Source organism: Aedes albopictus, chromosome 3 (assembly GCF_035046485.1).
Source record: "Aedes albopictus strain Foshan chromosome 3, AalbF5, whole genome shotgun sequence".
NCBI lineage: Eukaryota > Metazoa > Arthropoda > Insecta > Diptera > Culicidae > Aedes > Aedes albopictus.
In genome coordinates, this window is record NC_085138.1 from 142,884,124 (window position 1) to 142,910,862 (window position 26,739).

A 26,739-nucleotide genomic window follows, 5' to 3' on the forward strand; every position below is an offset into this window, starting at 1 on the left:
TTACATGGATGCGTCGAAAACAGCTTGAAAACCTAAAAAAACAAATGTTTCATAGTATTCATGGAAAATGGGGCACAATGGGACATTATCGTAGTATTGGTAACATGAAAATGCTACAACTTCGTTGTGAATGTAGATCATCAGCGGAAATCTTCATTTGCTAATCCGGAACATGAAAATTAGAATTCATTGAGGCAAAATAGGGTATATCTCGTGCTCTTCTACTGTGTTAACCAACTTTGTCTCGTTTCGTAAGAGTACTTTTTCTTCTACTTTTTAAAGAATATGGGGCAAAAAGGGACATTATCGTGATATAAGCAAGCTGTAAATGTATCACCACCCTCGTTGTGGATCATCTTTGCTAAAATATTTAACGATTTTAATTGATGCAGCCCTTCAGTAGAGATTTTCAACGAAACATGAAACTTAGGGAGAATTGGGGCAAAATAGGCCACATCCCGTGATCTGTCATAGTGGAAATCAACTCTATCCCATTTTTAAATAGTATTTCCATCACGTTTCCATTGATTTGCATGGATTCTTCATTGAAAGCCACTTGAGAGTATGAAAAAACTATTTTTCCACAATTGATAAGTAGTATGGGGCAAAATGGGACATTACAGTGATCTAGACAATATAGAAATGGAGACAAACATATCTAAAGGTCCAATCTGCAAAAGAGATGCTCTCTTTCCTCTGATTCTCTTTAAATTATTACGGTGTTACACAAGGGCGTAGCCAGGGGGGGGGGGTCATGGCGTGCCCCCCCCCCCCCACCCCCTGACCTAGCAACTATATTCTAACTTAACCAAAAAACTTAGATGATCAGAGCTGTTTTTGACTAGTAAAATTAAAATTCTCCTGCATCCTCGTATGTTTTTTAATGTATGAAGGAATTTCTTCGGAAATTCTTGGAGGAATATCTTCGAAAATTCTTGAGGGTATTCCTTCGGAAATACCTGGAGGAATTCCTTTGGAAATTCCTGAAGGAACTCCATCCAAAATTCCTGGAGGAATCCCTTTGCAAATTCCTGGAGGAATTCCATCGGAAATTCCCGAAGGAATTCCTACGAAAATTCCTGGACCAATTCCTTCGGAAATTCCTTGAGCAGTTTCTTAAGAAAATCTTGGATGAATACCTTCGGAGATTCCTGGAGGAATTCTTTCAGAAATCCATCTATAGAGAAATTAGTGAGGAAATCCTTAGGTGAATTCCTTACGAAATTCCTGAACAAAATAATTCCAAACTTCCTGGAGGAATGCTTTTGGAAATTCCTGGAGGAATTCCTTCGGAAATTGCTGGACGAATGTCATTGAAAATTCCTGGAGGAATTCCTTCGGAAATTCCTTCGGAAATTCCTACCGGAATTCCTGGAGGAATTCCTTCGGAAATTCCAGGAGAAATTCCCTCGGAAATTGCTGGACGAATTCCGGAATTTTTAAAGGATGTCCTCCTGGAATTTCCGAAGGAATTCCTCCATGAATTTCCGAATGAATTCCTCCAGGAATTTTGCGAAGGAATTTCTAAAGAATTTTCCGAAGGAATTCCTACATGAATTTTCAAAGGAATTGCTCCAGAAATTTTCCGACGGAATCCCTCCACGAATTTCCAAAGAAATTCCTCGAGGAATTTCCGGAGTAATTCCTCCAGGAAATACTGAAGGAATTCCTCCATGAATTTCCGAAGGAATTCCTCTATGAATTTTGCGAAGGAAATCCTAAAGCATTTTCCGAAGGAGTTCCTCCATGAATTTCCGAAGGAATTGCTCCAGAAATTTTCCGAAAGAATTCATTCACGAATTTCTGAAGAAATTCCTCCACGAATTTTCAAAGGAATTCCTCCAGGAATTTCCAGAGAAATTCCTCCATGAATTTCCGGATGAATTTCTTCAGAAATTCCGGAGGAAATCCTCCAGGAATTTCCGAAGGAGATCCTCCAAAGAAATTCCGTCTGCAATTTCCGAAGGAATTCCTCCTGGAATTTCCGAAGGAATTCCTTCATAAATTTCCGAAGGAATTGCTTCAGGAATATCCGAAGGAAATCTTCCAGCAATTTCCGAAGGAATTTCACCTGGAATTTTCGAAGGATTTCCTGCCGGAATTTCCGAAGGAATTCTTTCATGAATGTCCGAAGGAATTCCACCAGGAATTTTCGAAAGAATTTCTCCAGGAATTCCTTCACGAATTTCTGAAAGAGTTCCTTCATAAATTTCAGAAGGAATTCCTCCAGGACTTTTGCGAAGGAATCGCTCAAGGATTTTCTGAAGGAATTCCTCCATGAATTTCCGAAGGAATTCCTCCAGAAATTTCAGAAAGGAATTTCTCCAGGATTTTCCGAAGGAATTACTCCAGGAATTTCCGAAGAAATTCCTCCTGGAATTCCCGAAGGAAATCCTCAACGAATTCTCGAAGGAATTCCTCCAAGAATTTCCGAGGGAAATCCTCCAGGATTTTCCCGAAGAATTCCTCCATGAGTTTCCGGAAGAGTTTGTCCAGGAATTTTCGTAGGAATTCCTCCAGGAATTTTCAAAGGAATTTCTCCTGGAATTTTCAAAGGATTTTCTCCTGAATTTCCGAAGGAATTCCTCTACGAATTTCCAAAGAAATCCCTCCCGGAATTTCTAAAGAAATTTCTTATGGATTTGCCTTGAAATACCTCCAAAAATTTCCGAATGAATTCCTCCAAAAATTTTTGACGGTTGTCCTCCAAAAATTTCCTTAGGATTTTCTCACGTAATCCCCAAACGTGTTTCTGAAGGAATGTTTGGAGAAGATTCTCAAGTATTCGTAGGAGCTCCGCAATACATTTTTGAAGCAATTTCTTGAGGAATTTCCGAAGAAACTTCTCAAGGATCTTTTGCTGGAATTCCTTGAGGAATTTCGTAAAGATTTATAAAAAAATCCGAAAAAAATCCTCAACGAACTTCTCAAACAATTTCTGACGAAATTTCCGAAGGTATTCCATAAGACATTTCAGACATATGTCAAAAAAATTTCGAAACTCTCTTAACAACTTCCGATTCCGAATTTTCCTTATCAAGGTATTTTTAAAGGAATTCTTCAAAGAATTTCCGAATGAGTTCCTCTAGGAAATAAAAAATTACAAAAAGCATTTCTTTAGGAATTTCCGAAATATTTTTTCAAGGAAGTTTTGAAAGATTTTTAAAGAAATTCCTTATGGAATTTCAGAAGGGATATCTCATGAGACTTTTAGTGGATTTTTTCCAATATTTTCGAAAGAATTGCTTCAGGAATTTGGGAAGGAATTCTCACAGAAATTTCCGGATGATTTCCTCCAAGAATTTTTGAAGGTATTACTCAAGGAATTTCCGGAAGAATTCCTCACGAAAACTCCGAAGGAGTTCCTCAAGGAATATTCTAAATCTATTTCAAAGAAATTCCTCAAGGAATTCCCGAAGAATCTTCTAAAGGAAATCGTAGAAGAACTCTCGAAGTAATGTCTTATGGAATTTCTCAAGGAGCCTTAGAAATGAAGGAATTCCTCAAGAAATTTCTGAAGAATTTGTCAAGGAATTTCCGGTGGAATTCCTCAAGGATTTTCAAAATAAATTCCTGAATTTTTTTTTAATTGATTCCTTTAAAAAATTCCGTATGTATTCCTCTAGCAACTTTCAAAGATGTTCCTCCAGGAATTTCCGAAGGAATTCCTTTAGAAATTTTCAAAGATTTTTTTCCGGTTATTCCGAAGGAATTCATTAAAGGATTTTTCGAAGAAATTTCTCCAAAAATTTTTTAGGGTATTCCTCAAGGAAAGGAATCTTGGTTTGATTGGAATTTTTGAAAGAATTCCCGGAGGAATTCCTAAAGTATTTTCTGGAGCTTCTCAAACGGATTTCTGGTGAAATTAAGAATGATATTTGTAAAGAATTACTGGGGAAATTCTCAAAAGAATGCATGGTGAAATTCGTAATAAAACTTCTGGAGGAATTATTGAAGAAATTTCTGAAGGTATTCCCAAAGGAATTACTGCAAGTTTTCCGAAGTTAATTTCTGCTGGAATATCTACATTAAAATAACCTTGAAAAATATTAAAGAAATTTCTGGAGAAACTGCTGGATAAATTCAAATTCATGATGGCATTTGTTAAGAAATTCCTAAAGCAATATCTTGAGGAATTCCTCAGGATTATAAACATATATAATTCTTCCATTGAACCATTCCTGTTAATCACCCATATTTCATACCTACTTCACTTTTTTTTTAATGATGAAGTATTTGAACTCCTTGTTACTGCAAAGTGGTTTTCAGTGTAAGGGTGCTCGCCCCCCCCCCCCCCCCCCTGGCCGAAAAGCTGGCTACGCCCTTGGTGTTACAGTGGACATGTTGGCAACTTGTGATGCGTGGATCGCAAAAGAATTGTTTACTCTACCTTCGGATGCAAAAAAGTAAATCATAATTTAGAAATACAAGCACGCTATAACCGAAAGAGAGGAGACATCTGCACTTAGGACCTATAGAAATGTTCGGCGTGAAATGTTCAACTTCAATCGAAAACAGCGTATGCTGTAGTATCAAACATTTTTCTGCAATATATACCGGCGGCAGAGGTTTATCTTCACTTCTTTGTTATGTTTTGCAATAAAATAGTGCACAAGACGAGACCACCATTCGATTCCTTGTCATTTTTTACATGAAAATAGGTCTTATCTAAACCAGTGGTTTCTAAAAATTGTGATTTTGAGTCCATTTTTCCCATTGTGCGCCGTCTATTAGTCTATTGTCGATTGTCTATTATCGGTCTATTTGAATAGAGGCTTCTATTTTGCACAGGTTTTGCTATGAATTGGTGAATTGTAATTGTTATTGAAGTAATTTTTTGAACACGGTTTTTCACACGGAAAATGTCCACAGTGCATTGATTCTTTCCGCTGCTCTGTGCGTGTTCATACTTTTTTGTCCTTCAACTTTTCGAGCTAAGCCATTTGTTTGAATTTCTCCTTATCCTTTTAAAGGTCATCGATACCTTTTCGATGAACACCCACAAATATATCCGATCCATTATCTGCAACTTCCCACATCCATTGTGTTACATAGCTCACTGAACAGCCGAGTGGAGGCAACACCGGGAGATAAAAAAAAAACAGCAGAACACCCCATAAAAATGCCTTCACTTTTCTTGCCCACAAATGCGATCAACTGTTTTCGATTTCAATTGCCGATGGCTCTACCCAGTATTTAACCATCCAGTAAGGTGTAACGCTTCCAAAGACCAAAACAAACTCATCCAACCATGACTAATTGATTCACCTTCCAATTCGGTTCGATTGTATTGCGCTTTATGTAGCTGCTAACTGGGTATCGTTCACCGAGTCCACCCACAACACTATCGAACGGTTCCGAACAGCATGGAGGGAGTTGGCGCAAGTCCATAACCCTCGCTGTTAAGGGGCTGTCCATTAATTACGTGAGGGTTTATGGGGGGAGGGGGGGTTTGAGAAATCTTACGCGCCATACAAAAATATTTGGGTTCTCATACAAAAAATCTTACAAGGGGGGGTGGACGTGTCGAAAAATCGTAAAATTTCCCTTACGTAATTAATGGACAGCCCCTAAGTGACTGTCAGCTTTCACTGACTGCTGTTGCTGCTGACGCGGAGTTGACCTTGAACCTACCCACCACGTGGCGCTGCTATATGCCACCAATACGCGAAATCAATCCGATTGTGCCCTTTATCGAATGTCGCTGTCCAACCTCTAAGTAGGTATGTAGATAGACATGACGCGACGCTTTCGTTCTCTGTTTGTTCCCATTGAGCTTCTATGGGAAATATTCTTTTCAACAGTTGACAGGCCATATTTACTCGCCGGACTAGAGTGACCTTCCCTCTCATGGTCGCAAAGGGGTTTTCAAGGTCTACAGGAAATTCAATTGTCAACTGGGAGTGCTATTGTCGATGGGCGTCATCTCCTCGTGCGTACCGTGAATCCTCGCTAAACTTTACCAGTTTTAGAAAACAACGAACTCCAGCTCACATGCTTTGATTTCGCTTTTTGCTAGAACTTTTTCAAAAATACTTTTCTATGAAATATTTGCACGATTTATCGGGGTTCCACGGTAATATACATTGACGTGCACCCACACTGTCTGCCGACGTCAATAAACCACGCTAGATTGAATCCAGCTGACCGACAGACTTTATGAAGGGTATGCACTTGTACCTATAATCCTGTATATGGTGCACTATCTCCAACAACATGAATGTGTCGAACCGCAACAGAAGGGGAGCAAACTCACGTTTCCCGATAATGATAGATTGAGGAAACGAAAGTTATCGATGTTATCTCTCGATGCAATTGGCCATAAATGCTGAGTACTCATTACTATATTACAGCACCATGGAATGACGATCGTTTTCGATATAGCTGTCGTGATTGACTTGGTTACAAAGGATTAATATGTATTCGTTTTTGCTTTCAATTAGTTCACACAATAACTGTCTTAAGAATATGTTCTATTCTCCAACGAGCATTGCTGAAACTTTTTTTTTGTTTGTATTAACGAGATTTTTAACCCTAGGCTAGTTCATCTCGGGACCCACGCTTTACTTCCCTTCCAAAGATAGAACCCACGTTTTGTGAGTATGTCGGGAGTGGGATTCGATCCCAGGTCCTCGGCGTGATAGTCTTGTGTTTTAACCACCACACCAGGTCCGCTCCCGAAATGTCAATAAATTTCAGTATATGTAAAGAATCGCTGCTCATTTGCTGGAATAAATAGTAGATCTACTGTTTTTATATTTCTGATAAATAAAACAATGTCATTCATACACTTTTAGGTGTATGAATGAAGCGGTTACGCAGCAAATTGCTTATTTCCAATAATCGATTTCTGTGGTAAACTTGCGGTTTCATCTTCCATGCTCAGGATATCTTCCTCTTGTTCTAGACGTTTCAACTGGAACTAAGCCTGCTTCTAAACTTAGTGTTCTATTAGGTGGCAGGCACGAAGGCACTGTATGCTTCTTTGGATCTCATGTGCCATCTGACTATTCCCAGGTCATGGAAATTACTATGTTTTTACTACAAAAGCATAAGCAGATATACCTACCCTTACTCCCCAACCCGACGGAGTTCATGCCCCCTGCCAACAGGTGTCATAAAAATGAAATACTAGGTATAATTCGCAGTGCGATAACATTTCTTCACCCATAACTACGCAATAATAAACAATCGATTTTCCATCCCATTCCAGGTCGCAAAATACCCGATATCGAGCAAATTTTGCGCACCGTTCGCTCCGCTTGGAATACACCGAAATCGCAGCGATCACTCTCGCAAAGGTAAGTTATATTATAACCTAATAAATCACATAACAACAGTAGGGCGTTTTACTTGTTTATATTATTTATTCATAATCAATACAAGCTAAACATGTGCTCTTCTTGTAAAGCAAATGTAGCTTATTGTTACAAAAAGAGTGTTTATTTAATTTTTGTAATCATCAGCAACTATCATGTCTAAAAAAAAAATGCAATTATAATACAAGTCAACTATATCTGTTATTATTAAACTGCTATAGAATTTTGTATTATTCGAGTTTTTGTCACCTGTACCCACAGAAAAATTAAGTTTCCAGTTACACCTTATCGAGAGAAAATGTATTCATTTAGCTTTACTAACTATCCGAAAACAGAACAATCGATGACTTTTTGCGATAGGAAGCTAATACCACGCAATATTTATTCGTCAAAGTCACGTTCATCACAACTTAGCAGCACTGACTACGGTATGATCCTAAATGGATGTTTCAAAAATTATAAATACACTAACGATTGACTGCCATTTCAATTTAGACACAATATCCAAAAAAAGTTTCTTCTAGCCTTTATAGTGAACATACTAACAAAGTAAATAATCCCTACTTTGTTAACATACATTTATTTGTTCAACATCATTAAGACAAGACATAATCAACAATAGTACGCCACAATACACGGTTCGTGGCTGCCGCTCTCCATCCTCGGTCCCGCCCGATGCTCGCCAAGTCACGCTCCACCTGGTCCGCCCATCGTGCTCTCTGTGCTCCACGCCTTCTTGTGCCAACCGCATCAGTTGCAAACACCAGCTTTGCAGGATTGTTGCCCGGCATTCTTGCAACATGCCCTGCCCACCGTATCCTTCCGGCTTTGGCCACCTTCTGGATGCTGGGTTCGCCGTAAAGTGCAGCGAGCTCGTAGTTCATCCTTCTCCGCCAAACAGCGTTCTCCTGCACACCACCGAAGATCGTTCTTAGCACGCGTCGCTCGAAAACTCCGAGTGCTTGTAGATCCTCCTCGAGCATGGTCCAGGTCTCGTGCCCGTAGAGGATCATCGGTCTTATTAGCGTTTTGTACATGGTGCATTTGGTGGGTTGGTAAATCTTTTTGATCGCAGCTTCTTTTGGAGCCCGTAGTAGGCCCGACTTCCGCTGATGATGCGCCTCCGAATTTCACGGCTCACGTTGTTGTCAGCCGTCAGTAAGGATCCGAGGAAGAAGAATTCCTCCACCACCTCGAAAGTATCCCCGTCTATCGTAACACTACTACCCAGACGGATCCGGTCGTGTTCGGTTCCGCCTACCAGCATGTACTTTGTTTTTGAGGCATTCACCACCAGTTCGACTTTTGATGCTTCGTGTTCCAGGCGGGTATAAAGCTCTGCCACCGTTCCAAATATTCTGGCAATAATGTCCATGTCGTCCGTAAAGCACACAAATTGTCCGGATTTTGTGAAAATCGTTCCCCGGCTGTTGAGCCCGGCTCGTCGCAGAGCGATGTTGAAGAGTAGACATGAGAGTCCGTCACCTTGTCGCAGTCCCCGGCGAGATACGAATGAACTGGATAGTTCACCCGAAACCCTTACGCAGTTTTGCACACCGTCCATCGTTGCTTTAATCAGTCTAGTCAGCTTCCCAGGAAAGCCGTTTTCGTCCATGATTCTCCATAGCTCTGCGCGGTCGATACTGTCGTATGCCGCTTTGAAGTCGATGAACAGGTGATGCGTTGGGACCTGGTATTCACGGCATTTCTGGAGGATTTGCCGTACGGTAAAGATCTGGTCCGTTGTCGACCGGCCGTCGATGAAGCCGGCTTGATAACTTCCCACGAACTCATTTGTTTTAGGTGACAGACGTCGGAAGATGATCTGGGATAGCACTTTGTAGGCAGCATTCAAAATAGTGATCGCCCTGAAGTTCTCACATTCCAAATGGTCGCCTTTCTTGTGAATGGAGCAGATTACCCCTTCCTTCCACTCCTCCGGTAGCTGTTCGGTTTCCCAGATCCTGACTATGAGCCGATGCAGACAGGTGGCCAACTTTTCTGGGCCCATCTTGATGAGTTCAGCTGTGATACCATCCTTACCAGCTGCTTTGTTGGTTTTGAGCTGGTGAATGGCATCCTTAACTTCCCTCAGCGTGGGAGTTGGTTCATTTCCGTCCTCCGCTGCACTGGCGTCGTCGTTTCTTCCGTTGCCGTGGGCTCCCGTGCCTACGTTCTCCACGCCATTCAGGTGCTGATCGAAGTGCTGCTTCCACCTTTCGATCACCTCACGTCCGTCCGTCAAGAGGCCTCCGTCTTTATCCCTGCATATTTCGGCTCGCGGCACGAAGCCGTTGCGGGATGCGTTGAGCTTCTGATAGAACTTCCGTGTTTCTTGGGAACGGCACAGCAGTTCCATTTCTTCACACTCCGCTTCTTCCAGGCGGAGCTTTTTCTCCCGAAAGAGGCGGGTCTGCTGTTTCCGCTTCTGTTTGTATCGTTCCACGTTCTGTCGAGTCCCTTGCTGCAGCATTACCGCCCTCGCTGCGTTCTTCTCCTCCAAAACAGTTCTGCACTCTTCGTCGAACCATTCGTTCCGTCGATTCCGTTCCACGTACCCGATGGTGCTCTCGGCTGCGTCGTTGATGGCTGCTTTCACTGTACTCCAGCAGTCCTCTAGAGGGGCCTCATCGAGCTCGCCCTCGTCTGGCAACGCGGCCTCGAGATTCTGCGCGTATGCTGAGGCGACATCCGGTTGCTTCAGTCGCTCTAGATTGTACCGTGGCGGTCGCCGGTACCGTACATTGTTAATGACGGAGAGTTTTGGGCGCAGTTTGACCATCACCAGATAGTGATCGGAGTCGATGTTGGCGCCACGATAGGTCCTGACATCGATAATGTCGGAGAAGTGCCGTCCGTCAATCAGAACGTGGTCGATTTGAGATTCCGTCTGCTGTGGTGATCTCCAGGTGTAACGATAAGGGAGGCTGTGTTGGAAAAAGGCGCTACGTATGGCCATATTTTTGGAGGCGGCGAAATCAATGAGTCGTAGGCCGTTTTCGTTCGTCTGCTGGTGGGCGCTGAACTTACCAATCGTCGGTCTGAATTCCTCCTCCTGGCCTACCTGAGCGTTCAAATCTCCTATGATGATCTTGACGTCGTGGCTTGGGCAGCGATCGTACTCGCGTTCGAGCTGCGCGTAAAATGCGTCCTTGTCATCATCAGTACTTCCGGAGTGTGGGCTGTGCACGTTTATTATGCTGAAGTTGAAGAATCGGCCCTTGATCCTCAACCTGCACATTCTTTCGTCGATCGGCCACCAACCGATCACGCGCCTCTGCATATCGCCCATCACGATGAAAGCTGTTCCCAGCTCGCGTGTGTTGCCGCAGCTCTGGTAGATGGTATGATTACCTCTAAACGTTCGCACCATGGATCCTGTCCAACACACCTCCTGCAGCGCTACGATGCCGAACCCGCGGTCCTTCAGTAGATCGGTGAGTATGCGGGTGCTCCCAATGAAGTTGAGAGATCGGCAGTTCCACATACCGAGTTTCCAATCGCAAGTCCTTTTTGTTCGCTGGGGTCGTTGCCGTTGGTCTCGGTTCGTATTATTCTGTTGCTGATTTTCCGTTACAATGTTTTTTTACGGCTGGCTCGTAGGGCCTGACACCAACCGTCTACTTCCGGAGGACCATAGTGCACAGTTGAGCTTAGAGTCCTTCCCTGGCACTCGGACGTAGATCAGCCGCCCCCTAACATGGGGATCAGACGCTGTTGTGAGCCGCTCCTCCTGGAGAACAGACGCTCAGGTTTGCCGAAGCAAATCCCCTCTTCACTGTCAGCCTACGACCAAAGTTCCCATCGGGGTTGGTTACCCGATCTTCCCTTAGGTTGCTCATAGTTTCCGGCCGGTACCGCGAGGAGGTAGGGTTAAGAGTTTGGACAGACCGTTACGCATATATATTTTGGACATTCAGGACAAAATCAATTGTAAATGTTCAAAATATATACGCGAAACGGTCTGTCCAAATTACTTGAATCACTTTAAGCAGGCATCTTCAGTGTGTGAGCGATGGTGATCTTCTATTTCTAGGCGACAAAGGCGCCTGCCACGTCAGTATACAGGTCAATGTGGGGAAGGGGAAAGAAGTGATGATTGCAATCGTTTGTATCCACGGCAGACCGAATATACCTCTGCGCCTGCACAAAGTCATGCGGATGTCGGAGCGTTGGTGGGATAAGGTTGGAAATGGGTTCACACTTTGGTGCGTGGATGCCAGATGTAATATGATAGATTAGTGTATTTATGTATTACTCTGAAGATAATGCGGCACAGTTCGCTTGATTACATAGACTGGTAGGCGTTATATGATAGATTGACACTGTGCTAGGAAAGTTGGTAGGAAGGGAAACGGCTTGTTCAACCCGTTCATTTTCTAGCAATTCATGAGAGTATGAGCTGTATATGTAGAGAGGAGGGAGGAAGAACACAGTTCGAAAAAAAACCTGTAAAATAATGACGGATCGAGTGTAACAAAAGGACCCCGTCATATATGATTGAGTCGGGGCCCGTGGCGCAGTGGTCCACACGTTCGCTTCATAAGCGGATGGTTATGGGTTCGAACCCAGCCCCGACACTTGCAATTTTACGTCAGTTGCTCTTCCCCCCGAGAGCAGCTGGCACCTGACCCTCTTCGGAGCATATAGCTCTAACGGACCCGGAATTTGGATATCGGCGAACCGCAACTCATAATGGACGACCCTCAATTGGACTGGAAAAGGAACAGCAGCCAACCACCAGCATTATCGTGCACATCATTCTACCGTGGACAGGGTAGAAAAGTTGAAGCAGCACAAGGCACCAGTTCGATACAGTTGAATTAGATTAGAATACATGTAGGCGCTGTACAAAAGTGTAAGTGCAGCGTCCAATTGGAATCGCTCACGTAGTGCCCAAGTGGACAAAAGAGCTGTAAATTAGGTTAAGTGATTAAGAATAAAAAAAAATATATGATTGAAATTTTTGTGCGATCTTAAAATTACGTTGCAGATATTTGTTAGAAAATATAAAATAAAATTGAGCTCCGAGCGAGAATTGAACTCAGATCCTTGGGGTGTGAGTAGCACGCTTGAACTGTCTCGGCTATCTCAGCTTGTTGATTAGTAGACAGTCAAAGTTAAACTGCTTCTACTATAATGCACGCATTCCCGAAGTGCTCCGGCTGCTGTAGAGAGTACTGAGAGAGACAACGGGAAAACTGCCACAGCTGCGAGCAGCCGTTCGTTTAGCTGATGATGGAGAGTGGCTGACATGATTTATAGCAGATGCATGTAAATTTAAAGCGAATATGCTTTAAAATCTGTAAACAAGCCGTCTGACCAGCAGCGGGCTGCTTGGTTGACTTTAAATGTTGGTGATTTACATTTTTCTGCCGCAAATTTCAGTTGATCTTCAATTTACGTGCTTTTTGACATTTTAAGCTTTTTTTTGCTGCGTATATAGAAAGATGCAAAGTAGGAGGACAGGGACGGGCCATAACTTGAACCCAGGACCTTGTGCATTGGAATCAGAAGCGGTAGCCACTAGACCACCAAGCCCGTCAAACTGAAAAGTAGGCAGTTTTATGGCAATAAAGTAGCAGATTCAATGCTTGTTAACCAAAACACATCGTGCCATCGTGCTTCGCCTGAAACGCGAAGCAGCAAAGGTCTGACTGGTGATGAATACCTCAAAAACAAAGTACATGCTGGTAGGCGGAACCGAACATGACCGGATCTGTCTGGGTAGTAATGTTACGATAGACGGGGATATCTTCGAGGTGGTGGAGGAATTCGTCTACCTCGGATCCTTACTGACGGCTGACAACAGCGTGAGCCGTGAATTTCGGAGGCGCATCATCAGCGGAAGTTGGCCTACACTCAGTAGCAAAAAAAAAAGTCGAGCTGATTTTTTCTCCTGAAATGCGACATGTTCAATCCGCTGCAACTTTGACAATTATCAATATTTCTGGCTGATAATTTTACCACTTTATCATCAATATATTGATAATGTATGGACAAAATTTCATATTGATAGAAATTATATATTTTGAATGCTACACAATGACTGTCTGATTTTAAACGGCATTTAAAATATGTACTAATATAGAGCACTTTGTGAGTCGAACTGCTATGATACGACAGCAAGCATATATAATGTAGTATGGAAGCTGATATACGACTTATTTAAGGAATTGGAATTTTGCATACAAACTTTAGAGGTACAAATCTGACGAACAAAGCATCGAACCAAGCCGCACTTGTTTATCCTGGCTTTGCTCACTTGCAAAAAGAGGCAGTTTTTCCAAATCGAGAGCATTGTTTAACAAATTTTCAAGATTAGTGCTGCCAAACAAAGGCGCAAAGATTGTATAAAATTTCGCCGAACACCATTTCGCGGAATTCCTATTCGCGGTGTAACATTTCGCGGAATGACATTTGGCGGAATGTACCATTTCGCGGAATGCACCGTTTCGCCGAAAACAATTTGGCGGAATGTACCGTTTCGCGGAAAATCGTTAATAAGAAAGAAAATTTTAACTGATCGAGAGACAACATCATGATAAGATTGAAAATACTAATCAACAAGTGTAAAATGAAATGTTTCTCATCAATACAGACACAAACGTTACACTTTCAACACTTTTGATTCGCGGACACATAATCGCTCAATACTGAAACTAGTGAGTTTGGCTAACCATGAACTAGGTTGCGGTAGGGTGTGAACGTCAAACCCAATCAATACTGATACGAGTGTCACGAGTGGTCAGTTAGCCAACTATCAAAGTTTCAAATTGGCAGTTAAATTGGGATTATTAGAGTGTAACGTCTGCTTATCTATGGTATCAATATTTCAATTTTTGTTACAGTAAACTTTGAAAGAACAGCCTATTTATTAAAGAAGGGATATTCTCTGATAATATAAATTTAGCAGTTCTTATACCAACAAAAAGTTCAATCAATAAGGGTGAAAGTGTGCAGGCTGAGTAGCAGGTTCAGATCCAGAATTATGATGCTGGTTCATTAGGCCGGAGGACATTAGGCTGAATGGACATAAGATCGAATAATCACTGGGGTAAATAGATGTTAGACCAAATGGATAATAGGCCTTGAAAGATCTGCTTATAATTAGAAGAAAAAAATCTTAGAAGAATTAGTTGGGTACTGGGTCACCAAACAACACTGTAGCACTGCAACTTATAAATAAACAACCTATTCTTAAAAAGAAGGAAGAATCTCAGATGTAGATATCAGTTTGCTCACCAGCAAGTGTTATTTGAAATGACAGCCTATTTAAAGAAGAAGAACAAATCTCATACGGAGTTAGCAGTGAGACCGCCAGTAAATAAAATAACAATACAACTCGAAAGAACAGCTCTTGGTTTAAAGAAGGGTAAGGACAGTAGGATCAACAGCCTAGCTTCCAAAAAACTCACTCAGATGAAGTTAGATGTATGATTGCCAGCCAAAAAGTTCAACGGTGTAACTTGAAAGAACAGCCTATTATCGAAAGAAGGTAAAATATTCTATGAAGTTATCAATTTGTTTGCCGAAAACTGCACAATACATGAACAGCCTTTGATAAAAAGAAGTTAAATGATGAAACATTTAGCGATTCGTTCGCCAAACAACAACGTTACTGGATAGAACAGTCATATTTAAGAGAAGGGAAAAAACTGATGTTGCTAGCAACATAAACGCTTGAAAGTTCAATCTATTTTTGTGACAACGAAGGCTTGTTGGTCATTACGCCTAGTGTCCATTCGCTCTTATTTCCACTTATTTCGATCTAATGACAGTCGGCCTAATGTCCTTTGGCCTGACATTCAGAATTCTTAAGAACAGCCTAGCTTAAAGAAGGCAAATATTTTTTCCAGAAAAGTATCATATTTAGCATTAAACAATAATCACAAAGCTACGCTGCCGTAATTCTGCACAGTGACGTAAGCGCCATTCAAAATTTCGATATTTTGTGGTATATTATATTTAATATCTGGTGTAAAAATAACACTGTGGTATTCCTGCTGTATTAGAATGCAAGATCTAGTCGTAATCTATCATCTGTGGAAAGAAACTTAGAAGATGAGCAAGAGTTTTATGGATAATAACCAAAAAATGGGCCAAAACTCTCAATGTCGCTTACGTCACTTTGCAGAATTACGGCAGTATGGTGATTATGATTGCGTATGAATCGGTGTAGGGGCGAGTAAAGTTTAGCAGAGAAAATAATTATATGCAAAATATTAAATTCCGCGAAATGGTATTCCGCGAAACAGTATATTCCGTGGAAAGTCATTCCGCGAAATGGTATTCGGCGAAATGGTTCATTCCGCGAAATGTTACACCGCGAAAAAAATTTCGCGAAATGGTTTTCGGTGAAATGGTATACAACCAGGCGCAAACGCTGCTGAACTGTTATTTTCATAGGAAAACTGTCAAAGCCCCCCAAAATCAGCTGATTTTAAATGTCTTCTGATTAGGCATATTGACTAGTGAATGTGGCAACTAACATTTCAGCATTCAATTATGCGTAAAAAGGATTAATTTCGTGAAAATGCGCATCTGACAGTTCAATAAAATTTCAGAACGTTTACATATAGACCCGATCGTGATCGGATCTGGATCCGTTTTCATTTCTACACTTATTAGACATTCATTGAGATCTAACTGACATTGTCGATTTCTTTTCATCGATCAGAATGTGTATTGAGTTTTCTAAAAATTTTCAGGTTGAAATACGAAGGACGCCTACATCTTGCTATAGAAATAAGAATAATAATGATTTAGTTTGTTTTGACCAAATTGTTGGCGAAAGAGAGAGAGTAGACGAAGAGAAATCGATCAAGTCAGTTAGACCCTAATGAAAAATTATTGTTGGTTTGTTCATTGCGAGTCAGGGTCAGCAGCTATGACGCAGGTTCCAAGTTCAAGTTTCATTCAAATTGGGTGAAAAAACAATTTTCAAAAAACTCACATTTTGCGTGTTTTTGTCTCATGAAGGCGGAAGGAGATTTATCCTGTAGTTGAAGAGATTTTTTTTATCAAAAAGAAAAAAAAATACTCTGGAGCAGCATTGATGATGATGCTACTGGAGCTAAATTTTGATCACATAAATCGTCACATAAACGCCTCAGTAAAATCGATTATTGAAACTACCAAAATTGGGTATGTGTGCCATCAGCAATCTCACGCTCCCATATTCATCCTATTCGAAAACAAGCGGTTACGGCACCGATTGATTTCGTTCTTTTGTTTTCATGGGTGCTCACTTCTAACAAAAAATACAAAAATAACATACAGTGCTTCAATCCTTTGTTTTTCGTAAGATGAAAATGGAAGCCACATGCTTAATAAGGGGACCATTACCCTAGTTCTGCTGTTCTATTTTCGTCAAAAAGTAACGAACAGGCAATTCAGGATTGAGTGTGTAAAGAAAAATTTTAGGGCTTATTTATGGTACATGTACCGATAAAAGCTGCTAAATTTATTATTCATTCCTCTTTTAAGGTCGAATCAATGCTAGACGCATGGCCACTGTCAGGAGTTGACAGAGATTTCCCCCAGAGCACTTGATCGTGAACTTCGATTGATGTCACAGTGGAAACTACATTAATTTTTCACACTTCATAAATTATTCATGCACGGTGCTCTCGTGTGGTGAAATATCCTCGCACACGACTTGTCGTGTATGCGCGTTGCACCCAGATTTACCCACATTTTCAAAGTCAATGAATTCATCCGTCCGCCGATAGGGTCAGTATCCTATACCTAACTACTACAAAGAGATGGTGGTACATATTTTGCTTGCACGCCAGTCCCATACCGTGCAGCAACATGTGATTAATAGTAATTTAAGCGAAAAAAATGCATCTCAGATCGGCTGCAGGGCACGAATATGCAACCAAAATCGGGTCATCGACCAATAAATGTTCAACAACAAGAAGCAAGCTAATTTGTGTCGCGTGCTGTGTGTATGAAAACTGTCGTGCAATCGCTGTTACATTTCCGGTAAATTTTCCACATTTGCTGCTACTGTACTGCCGTGAATCGCATACTTGTCCCATTTACATAGGAAATCCAGCAAAGATGGGACTGATATGCGATTCACGGCAGTGTACCAACATAGGACTACTATGCTTATGGAGGAGAACACGTACTTCCATCGAGACGGCTGCCGGCGCCGAAGTCTGCCGGTACACTTATGAAGACGACGCTCAGACGATAATGACGGCGACGCTATGTGGCTATTAAAGAGCTATAATATTTGAATTTATGAAACGTCTCCGTTTTTTTTTCGGGAGCCAGATGGAATCGATTTTTATTTTCAGAAGGTTTGGATAATGTGCTGGCATAAAAGTGGAGCAAGAAAAACGGTATTTTGATTATCTAGAGGGTGACATTGCCGAGCGTTTTCTAATTTAAGGAATTTATCTGATGATGAGAATTTATACCAACTTGAAAATAACTTCCATGTTCTAATGTCTAAGGAATCCATAAAATACCACAGTGGTTAAAATCGTGATCGTGGGCATTTTGAGTGTGCAAATAATATACTGTGATGTTCTGCGAAGTTGTCACATATTCTTGGGAGCAACTTTTGATAAGTTTTGTTTTTTTGATAAGTTTACTCAAAAGTTAGATAAAGTCTATTTTCTACATAAGCCATGAAAACTAAATAGTGTTCTCGGGAAAGTTGTAGATAATATCATGCAGAAAAATGTTGCTGAGGACACTTTTGCTCTATCTTTTGAAATAAGTGATATACAACAAATTTAGTATAAACAACCCCTTCAAATTTTGAAAAACCACCAAATCCATGCTACATTGAAAAAATAGTCAAAAAATTGTTTTACATCATGTTTGGAGTTCAAAACATTGATTTCAATTGTCAATTTTCATTTTTTTTTTTCGTGATGATTTCATACCAGTGTATAACAAAAGCCCCGAGTTACCCCACTTTTCTATCCCCGCAATATCGATGCTAGGGGTATTGACATGTTTTGGCCTAAAAAATTAACTGCTTTCATCTGCTGCTTCATCAGTTATCAAGTAAATTGTAAATCATCTTCTTTTGTTATTTTAATATGAAAAACTCGCAGTTTCCATGATTATGTAGATTTTTGTTATGGAATAATCTTTTTCTTATTTATTTTTGCTAACCTAACGTTCGAGTTTTTTCCATTTTTTTTTACTTGAATATATTGTTCAAAATTGATTTTTTCGGCTTTTTCAGTAAAGTCAGTTGTGTGCAATTTAGAGTATAACTCCTTCTTCTTTTTTATGGCTCTACGTCCGCGCTGCGACTTGGCCTACCTCGCTTCAATTTAGTGTTCTTTGAGCACTTCTACAGTTATTAATTGGAGGGCTTTCTTTGCCTGTGAATTCCCGGATAAACTGATACGGTTGATCAAGGCGACGATGGATCGAGTGATGTGCGTAGTTCGAGTATCAGGGACACTCTCGAGTCCCTTCGAATCTCGCAGAGGGTAACGGCAAGGTGATGGTCTTTCGTGCTTGCTGTTCAACATTGCTTTAGAGGGTGTAATTAGGAGAGCGGGGATAAACACAAGTGGAACGATTTTCACGAAGTCCGTTCAGCTGCTTGGTTTCGCTGATGATATTGATATTATTGCTCGTAAATTTGAGACGATGGCGGAAACGTACATCCGATTAAAGAGTGAAGCCAGACGAATCGGATTAGTCATTAATGTGTCGAAGACAAAGTATATGATGGTAAAGGTCTCCAGGGAGGAATCAGCGCGCCCGCCACCCATCGACGGTGATGAAATCGATGTGGTTGAAGAATTCGTGTACTTGGGCTCACTGATGACCGCCGACAACAACACCAGCAGAGAAATTCAGTGGCGCATTGTGGCAGGAAATCGTGCTTACTTTGGACTCCGCAGAACTCTACGATCGAATGAAGTTCGTCGTAACACGAAGTTAACTATCTACAAAACGCTGATTAGACCGGTCGTCCTCTATGGACACGAAACATGGACCGTACGTGCAGAGGACCAACGCACAACGCACCCTTGGAGTTTTCGAACGGAAGGTGTTGCGTACCATCTATGGCGGAGTGCAGATGAATACGGGACTTGGAGAAGGCGAAAGAACCACGAGCTACATCAGCTGCTGAGAGAACCAACTATCGTCCATACCGCGAAAATCGGGAGGCTACGGTGGACGGCTCACGTCATCAGGATGTCGGATAGCAACCCGACCAAAATGGTTCTCGTAAGTAATTCGACCGGTACAAGAAGACGTGGTGCGCAGCGAGCTAGGTGGGTCGACCAAGTGGAGGACGATCTGCGGACCCTACGCAGAGTGCGGAACTGGAGACAAACAACCATGGACTGAGTGAAATGGAGACGGCTACTATGTACAGCAGAGGCACCCAGGCCTCAGCCTGATCGGTAAGGTAAAGTAAAAACGAAAAAAAAAAAATGAATTTTGAATAAGCGTACTTCCATTGCTACCTTGCATATGGTAATCCACCTTAGTTATACAAACACAAAAAAGACGGACTTAGGGGTCTAGCGGTTACTGCTTCCGATTCATATGCAGAACGTGCTGGGTTCAATCCCTGGCTCTTCCTTTTCCTCCTACTTTGTAGCTATCTATCTACTTTCTTTCTCTTCTCTACGATGCATCCCGTATCCTGTATGTTCAAATGTACGTAGCCATCGCATACACAAACAAAACACCGTTACCCTTGCTTCCAACTTTTATCACAGCACAGTGTCAATCTCTATCATAACCACATGTATTTAACGTTCAATTCAAATTTCTTTTGATTTTGTGCCTTTCTATCCACTTTCCCTATACTCTCCTCTCCACATACACAACTCATGTATATTCATATGTTCATTGCCATCGCTAGAACCAGAAACTGTTGAAAAGCCGTTTCCTTTCCTTCCAACTTTCACAGCACTGTGTCAATTTACAAGATAACGTTAAAAAATTCATTCAATTTGGTTCACTGGTTTCCGAGGCATGGCAGTTCAAAAATTAGTTGTCAAAATAATAATGTTTACCCGAACGGTTTTTACTTCGCGAAAAATTAATCAATCAAGCCCAAATTTGATGCACATATAAAAGGTTGACTAACAGTCAAAATTTGATATTTTTTAATGCACTGTATGAAAAGCTACAGCATGTTGATTTTTTTTGTGGTAGAAAAAAAGTTGCCTATCCCAAACATTTTGGCCATCCTCTGTATGTCGCAAGCTAGGTTTCAGAACCGGTCAGTAAGTGGCCACATCCCTAGGGGCACCTGGGTCCGGAACATCCGGAGAAATGGCCAGTGTATCTGACATCTCTGGAAACATGGTCCAATACTCTTGTTTTGCAAAATCGTAAAGTTTGATATGTCGCAAGCTAGGTTTTAGAACCGGTCAGTAAATGGCCACTTCTCTGGGGGCACCTGGGTCCGGAACATCCGTAGAAGTGGCCAGTGTATCTGAAATCTTCAGAAACATGTTCCAATACTCTTGTTTTGCAAAATCATGAAGTTTAATATGCCGCAAGCTAGTTTTCGACGGCAAATAATAGGTTGCACCTCTATCTGATAAGGAGGTTACCCCAGTACCCCCGGCCAAAAATCCGGAACAACGGAAAAATCCGGAATCATGATCCCGGTTACATAAACTAGAAAGATTTTGTGATCAACTGTCAAAATTTCATTAACTTTCGTTAACAACCGGCTGAGAATCAGATTTTTGATGTTTTGAAATTGGGTGCAAAATGAGGCTCAGGCACATAGGTGTTAACATGGAGCAATTCTGGAAAGAATAAATAGTCAAATAACTATAGACGAATTTCTAAAAAAAAATATCTGGAAGAATTTCTGAAAGAATTTTTAAAATCATTTCTGAAGGATTTGATTGATTGATTTATCTTTATTATAGAGACTTTCAGCCCTTGACTGGTTCGTCTCTTTGTTTCTGAAGGAATCGCTGGAGCGATTTCTAAACAAATCTCTGCAGGATTTCCCATAGGGATCCATGGATGAGTTATTGAGGAAATCTATTGAAGAGTTTCAGAGTGATCCTTAAAGATATTTCCACAGGAATCGCTATTAGAAAACTCTGGAAAATTTCTAAAGAAATTCATTTAAGATATTTCAGGAGAAGCCCAAAAAAAAAATGTGAAATAGAAGTATTAAGAAGTAAAAGTTTGAAGAATTTTTGAAGGAATCTATGGAGGAATTTCTGAAGGTATCTTTGAAGAAAATTTTAAAAAAATATCACTGAAAAGTTTTTTTTTAAGAAAATCTGCCGAAATTCATTGACGAAACTAATCCTTAATCCTTAAATCCTTAGAGAAATATCTGGAAAAATCCTAAATAACGGATTAAAAGAAACATTTAAATGAATGTATTGTGTAGCGAACCTGGTGTGGTGGTTAGAACACAAGACTATCACGCCCAGGACCTGGGATCGAATCCCACTCCCGACATACTCACAAAAATGTGGGTTCTTCCTGCGGAAGGGAAGTACAGCGTGAGTCCCGAGATGAACTAGCCTAGGGTTAAAAATCTCTTTAACACAGACAAAAAAATGAATGTATTAAAAAAGCCTCGGAAGTAACCTCAAGACCTTCCCTAGTGAGAATGTTTGGAAATTTCAAAATAGAAACTTTTACTGGAATTTTGTTTAAAATAGTTTCTCAAAATAAAATAGTAGTAGTAGATAAATTTACAGGTAACATCACGGTAAATGTTCAAAATAACTAGAGAAATCTGGATTTTTGAGTATGCGGAAAACCATTAAAAACATATTATAAATCTCAAATATTGAAAATAGTGAAATCTTGATAACATTCAAGAAAACATTAGCATCATCCTGTTTTCTTCTAACTTTAAGCCTTTTCGGCGCCTTTCTGAGGTTGGCGCCCGGGTCTACAGCACTGAACGTCACATCACAGACAAACAGACGTAAAACTGGTATAATTTCCATCTACCACGCTTTTGTTGCCCATTTTAAATCGTCCAAGTCCGTACAATCACTACCAGAGTCGTGCGCATCGTTTTTTTTCGCGTTTGATGTTTGACACTAGCGCCTTCTACTAGAGATATTGCACAACGCAGTGGGTCGAGAGACATGTTTACCAGTTGGTGACATTCAGGCCCGGACTAAGGATTGTGGGGGCCCCGCGAAGGTACAAATGCGATTAGCAATACAGTTTTTATGTAAAAAGAAAATCGTGATAAGTACTGTTTTTTTTTTAATTACACTAAGAATTTGCATCCTTTGACAGATACGTATTTCGACCTCAACTGTAAGGTCGTCTTCAGTCTCTTGTACTTGACTCAACTTGAGTCAATTGTTATAAAACAATCTAGATTAAGGGTGACGCGGCCTGAAGGGCCTTATCACCAGGGGTTCCCCAGACTAGCTTCTGGTCCCAGAAGCTTCTGGTCTCGGCCACGTAAGTCTTATGGGGCGGGTAATAACCACCTCTTTTGCCAGGGTCGGCTCTTCGCTATGGGGCTGATCACACTGAAGACAACCTTACAGTTGAGGTCGAAATACGTACAGGGGATAGACAAAATGATCGGGACAGGCAAAATTTTCACTTTTCAAAAAATGGTCAAATAGCTGTAACTTTTCGAAAAGTGTATAAAAAAATCTAAAATTTTTACTGTGAGTTGATTAACTAGTGGTCAACTATCAACTATCGATGGTCAAAATTTGAGAAAGATCGGGCAATTCTGCATAAAGTTAGAAAAATTCTAGCAAAAGTCATAATTATCCGATAGCCAACTTTGAACTCAGCCTGTCCCGATCATTTTGTCTATCCCCTGTATCTGTAAAGGATGCAAATTCTTAGTGGAATTCAAAGGAACAGTACTTAACACGATTTTCTTTTGACTTACAGATATTCCCCTAACAAGTCCAGGTACATCATCAACAGTTTTTATGTTTTTTTGAGCGGTACTTGATTCAAAATTGTTTTTTTTTGGGCCCGGGGCCCTGGTCTCCCCTGACCCCCCTTAGGTCCGGCCCTGGTGACAGTGTATCGATTTTTAAGAAAACTGCTCTAGGTGTTACGTCTGTTTGTCTGTGGTAACATAATACCGTACCATGATAGCTTCGAATATGAATTTCTGAATAATTTCGTTACGCAACATAAAGCAAATAAAGCCTGTATCCGCAATAATCGGGACACAGCAGTACAGCAGTAACTCTGTACTGAATCGATAAAAATTGGCCAAAAATTAACTGAGAACTCCTCAATGCAGTGCTTCCCAAACTGTGCGCCGTGAAACTTTCCCAGGTGCGCCGCAGGATTTTGGCCTTAGTGACGAAACAAAAAAAAACAAATTCTTTATTTGTATTGCGGAACACCTTTTATATTTTTTTAATTAGTAAAACTAGTGTCGCTCACATTTTTTTTTAATCTTTCCTGACTCTTCGATTGTTCCATAAGATTTCTGGTATCCTTTTTAAACATATCAATTGAAACCACATTTTAAAATTTCAAGGAATTCTGAAGCTTCAGCTTAGCTTTTGATTTTACTATAACTTGTCCAAAGTTTTTAATTTCAAGAACATTATTTACGTTCTTTTCAGAATAATTACAAGGCCTTTGAAACAGCTTAGTGGCATGTAGGTTTGTCGATCTGGTAGTGTGAAGAGCTAGCTTTGACCTTTTTGAATCGGACTGTTTCATCAATCTGCCGCAACCTAGCTAAACTCGAATAAGTTTGTTATGCTCATCAATGGCTAGCTTTGAAGCTTAGGTCAAGTTCTGTGAAGTCATTTTCATTCAATAAGAATCCTTTAACTATTGCAAAAGCTTTAGAATTTTTGGCTGAATTGTTGAAATTCAGCAGCTTGTTTTACCTTTACATCTGAGTTTCTTCTTGTTTTTATAACTTCTATGATGAAATCATCATGATTTTTGAAATCTTACAAATATTTAAACTATCTTTGAGAAATTAATTTTAAAAAATAGTTAGAAAACATGATATTAGAGAAGTGTTTCACGATTTTGTCTTGCACACTGTAAAGTAAAAGTTGCCCAAAATTTGAAAAAAAAACTTTATTTAAAACTTTGGTGCGCCGTGACATTTTTGGAAATGTCAAAGGGCGCCGCGATAGCAAAAAGTTTGGGAACCTCTGTCATACTTACCTTACCGGTCAGGCTAAGGCCGGGGTGGCCTCTGCTATACATAGTAGCCGCCTCCATTCCACTCGGTCCATGGATGTTTGTCTCCAGTTCCGCACTCTGCGTAGGGTCCGCAGATCGTCCTCCACTTGGTCGACCCACCTAGCTCGCTGCGCTCCACGTCTTCTTGTACCGGTCGGATGACTCTCGAGAACCATTTTAGTCGGGTTGCTATCCGACATCCTGATGACGTGACCCGCCCACCGTAGCCTCCCGGTTTTCGCGGTATGGACGATGGTTGGTTCTCCCAGCAGCTGATGCAGCTCGTGGTTCATTCGCCTTCTCCAAGTCCCGTCTTCCATCTGCACTCCGCCGTAGATGGTACGCAACACCTTCCGTTCGAAAACTCCAAGGGCGCGTTGGTCCTCTGCACGTAGGGTCCATGTTTCGTGCCCATAGAGGACGACCGGTCTAATCAACGTTTTGTAGATGGTTAACTTCGTGTTACGGCGAACTTTATTCGATCGTAGAGTTCTGCGGAGTCCAAAGTAGGCACGATTTCCTGCCACAATGCGCCTCTGAATTTCTCTGCTGGTGTCGTTGTCGTCGGTCACCAGTGAGCCCAAGTACACGAATTCTTCAACCGCCTCGATTTCATCACCGTCGATATGAATTCGGGGTGGCGGGCGCGGTGATTCCTCCCTGGAGCCCTTTGCCATCATGTACTTTGTCTTCGACACATTAATGACTAATCCGATTCGCCTGGCTTCACTCTTTAGTCGGATGTACGTTTCCGCCATCGTCTCAAATTTACGAGCAATAATATCAATATCATCGGCGAAACCAAGCAGCTGAACGGACTTCGTGAAAATCGTCCCACTCGTGTTTATCCCCGCTCTTCTTATTACACCCTCCAAAGCAATGTTGAACAGCAAGCACGAAAGACCATCACCTTGCCGTAGCCCTCTGCGAGATTCGAAGGGACTCGAGAGTGTCCCTGATACTCGAACTACGCACATCACTCGATCCATCGTCGCCTTGATCAACCGTATCAGTTTATCCGGGAATCCATATTCGTGCATAATCTGCCATAGCTGTTCTCGATCGATTGTATCATACGCCGATTTGAAATCGATGAACAAGTGATGTGTGGGCACGTTGTATTCGCGGCATTTCTGCAACACCTGGCGGATGGCGAACATCTGGTCCGTTGTAGCGCGTTCACCCATGATTGCCCCACGAACTCTCTTGCAATCGGTGATAGACGGCGGCATAAGATTTGAGAGAGTACCTTGTGGGCAGCGCTCAGTAGTGTGATAGTTCCGCGCGATAGTTCCCGCAATCCAACTTGTCGCTCTTTTTTTTTTAGATTTGACACACGATACCTTCCATCCACTCCTCCGATAATACTTCCTCCTCCCAAATCTTGGTTATGACCCAGTGTAGTGCTCTAACCAGTGCTTCTCCACCGTGTTTTAGCAACTCGCTTGGTAATTGATCTGCTCCAGCGGCTTTGTTGTTTTTCAACCGGCTAACCTCCTCTTCAATTTCTTGGAGGGTAGGGGCTGGAAATCTTTCGTCCTGCGCACGTACTCCTAGATCTGTTACCACGCCACCTTCGGTGCTGGCAACGTTGTCATTTAGGTGCTCATCGTAATGCTGCCACCACCTCTCGACCACCTCACGCTCGCTCGTGAGAATATTCCCGTCATTATCTCGTCACATGTCGGCTTGCGGCACAAAGCATCTGCGCGAGCGGTTCAGCTTCTCGTAGAACTTTCGTGTGTCCTTAGCGCGGTACAGCTCTTCCATCGCTTCGCGATCTCATTCTTCCTGCTGGCGGTTCTTCATCCGGAAGACTGAGTTCTGCATTCTTCTCGTTTTTCAACTGTTCACATTCGCCGTCGTACCAGTCATTTCTGTGATTCGGAGTCGCGAAGCCTAGTGCTGTAGCCGAGGTATGGTGGATCGGATGTCTCTCCAGCCATCTTCAAGTGTAGCTGCACCAAGCTGCTCTTCCGTTGGTAGGGCCACTGCTTACTACTCCGCGTAGTCTTCTTGAGAATCAAACCCACAGCTCCCAATTCGCTAGACGGGCGCTTCTTTCCTACAAGCTACAAAGCTACTTGATTAACTCCGTCACTTGATGACATTGAACTGAACTCGATTCCACTACGCACAGGGTCCAGTTTTTCTCCTTCGGATGGAATTAGATAAAGTTTGGGAGGCACAGCAATGGAAAAGTTAGGTTGACACAAATTTCGATTTTCTCTTATGTCACCACCCCCCTCCCCCTCCCTCGGAAAATTTTGGTCGGAATTCA

General features: G+C 41.6%; 1 protein-coding gene across 17 annotated transcripts in view; it reads left to right on the forward strand.

The window, feature by feature from the left end:
• LOC109424083 (uncharacterized) overlaps window positions 1-26,739 on the forward strand; it is a 638,365-nt gene that overhangs the window by 182,064 nt on the left and 429,562 nt on the right. For all 17 annotated transcript variants that reach the window (XR_009995716.1, XM_062842966.1, XM_062842968.1 and 14 more), the window contains one exon: window positions 7,214-7,301. Coding sequence is in view for 15 of the 17 variants with exons in the window: in XM_062842966.1 (XP_062698950.1) it covers window positions 7,214-7,301 (88 nt within the window). In the remaining 2 variants the exon portion in view is untranslated. The remainder of the gene's footprint in view (window positions 1-7,213; window positions 7,302-26,739) is intronic.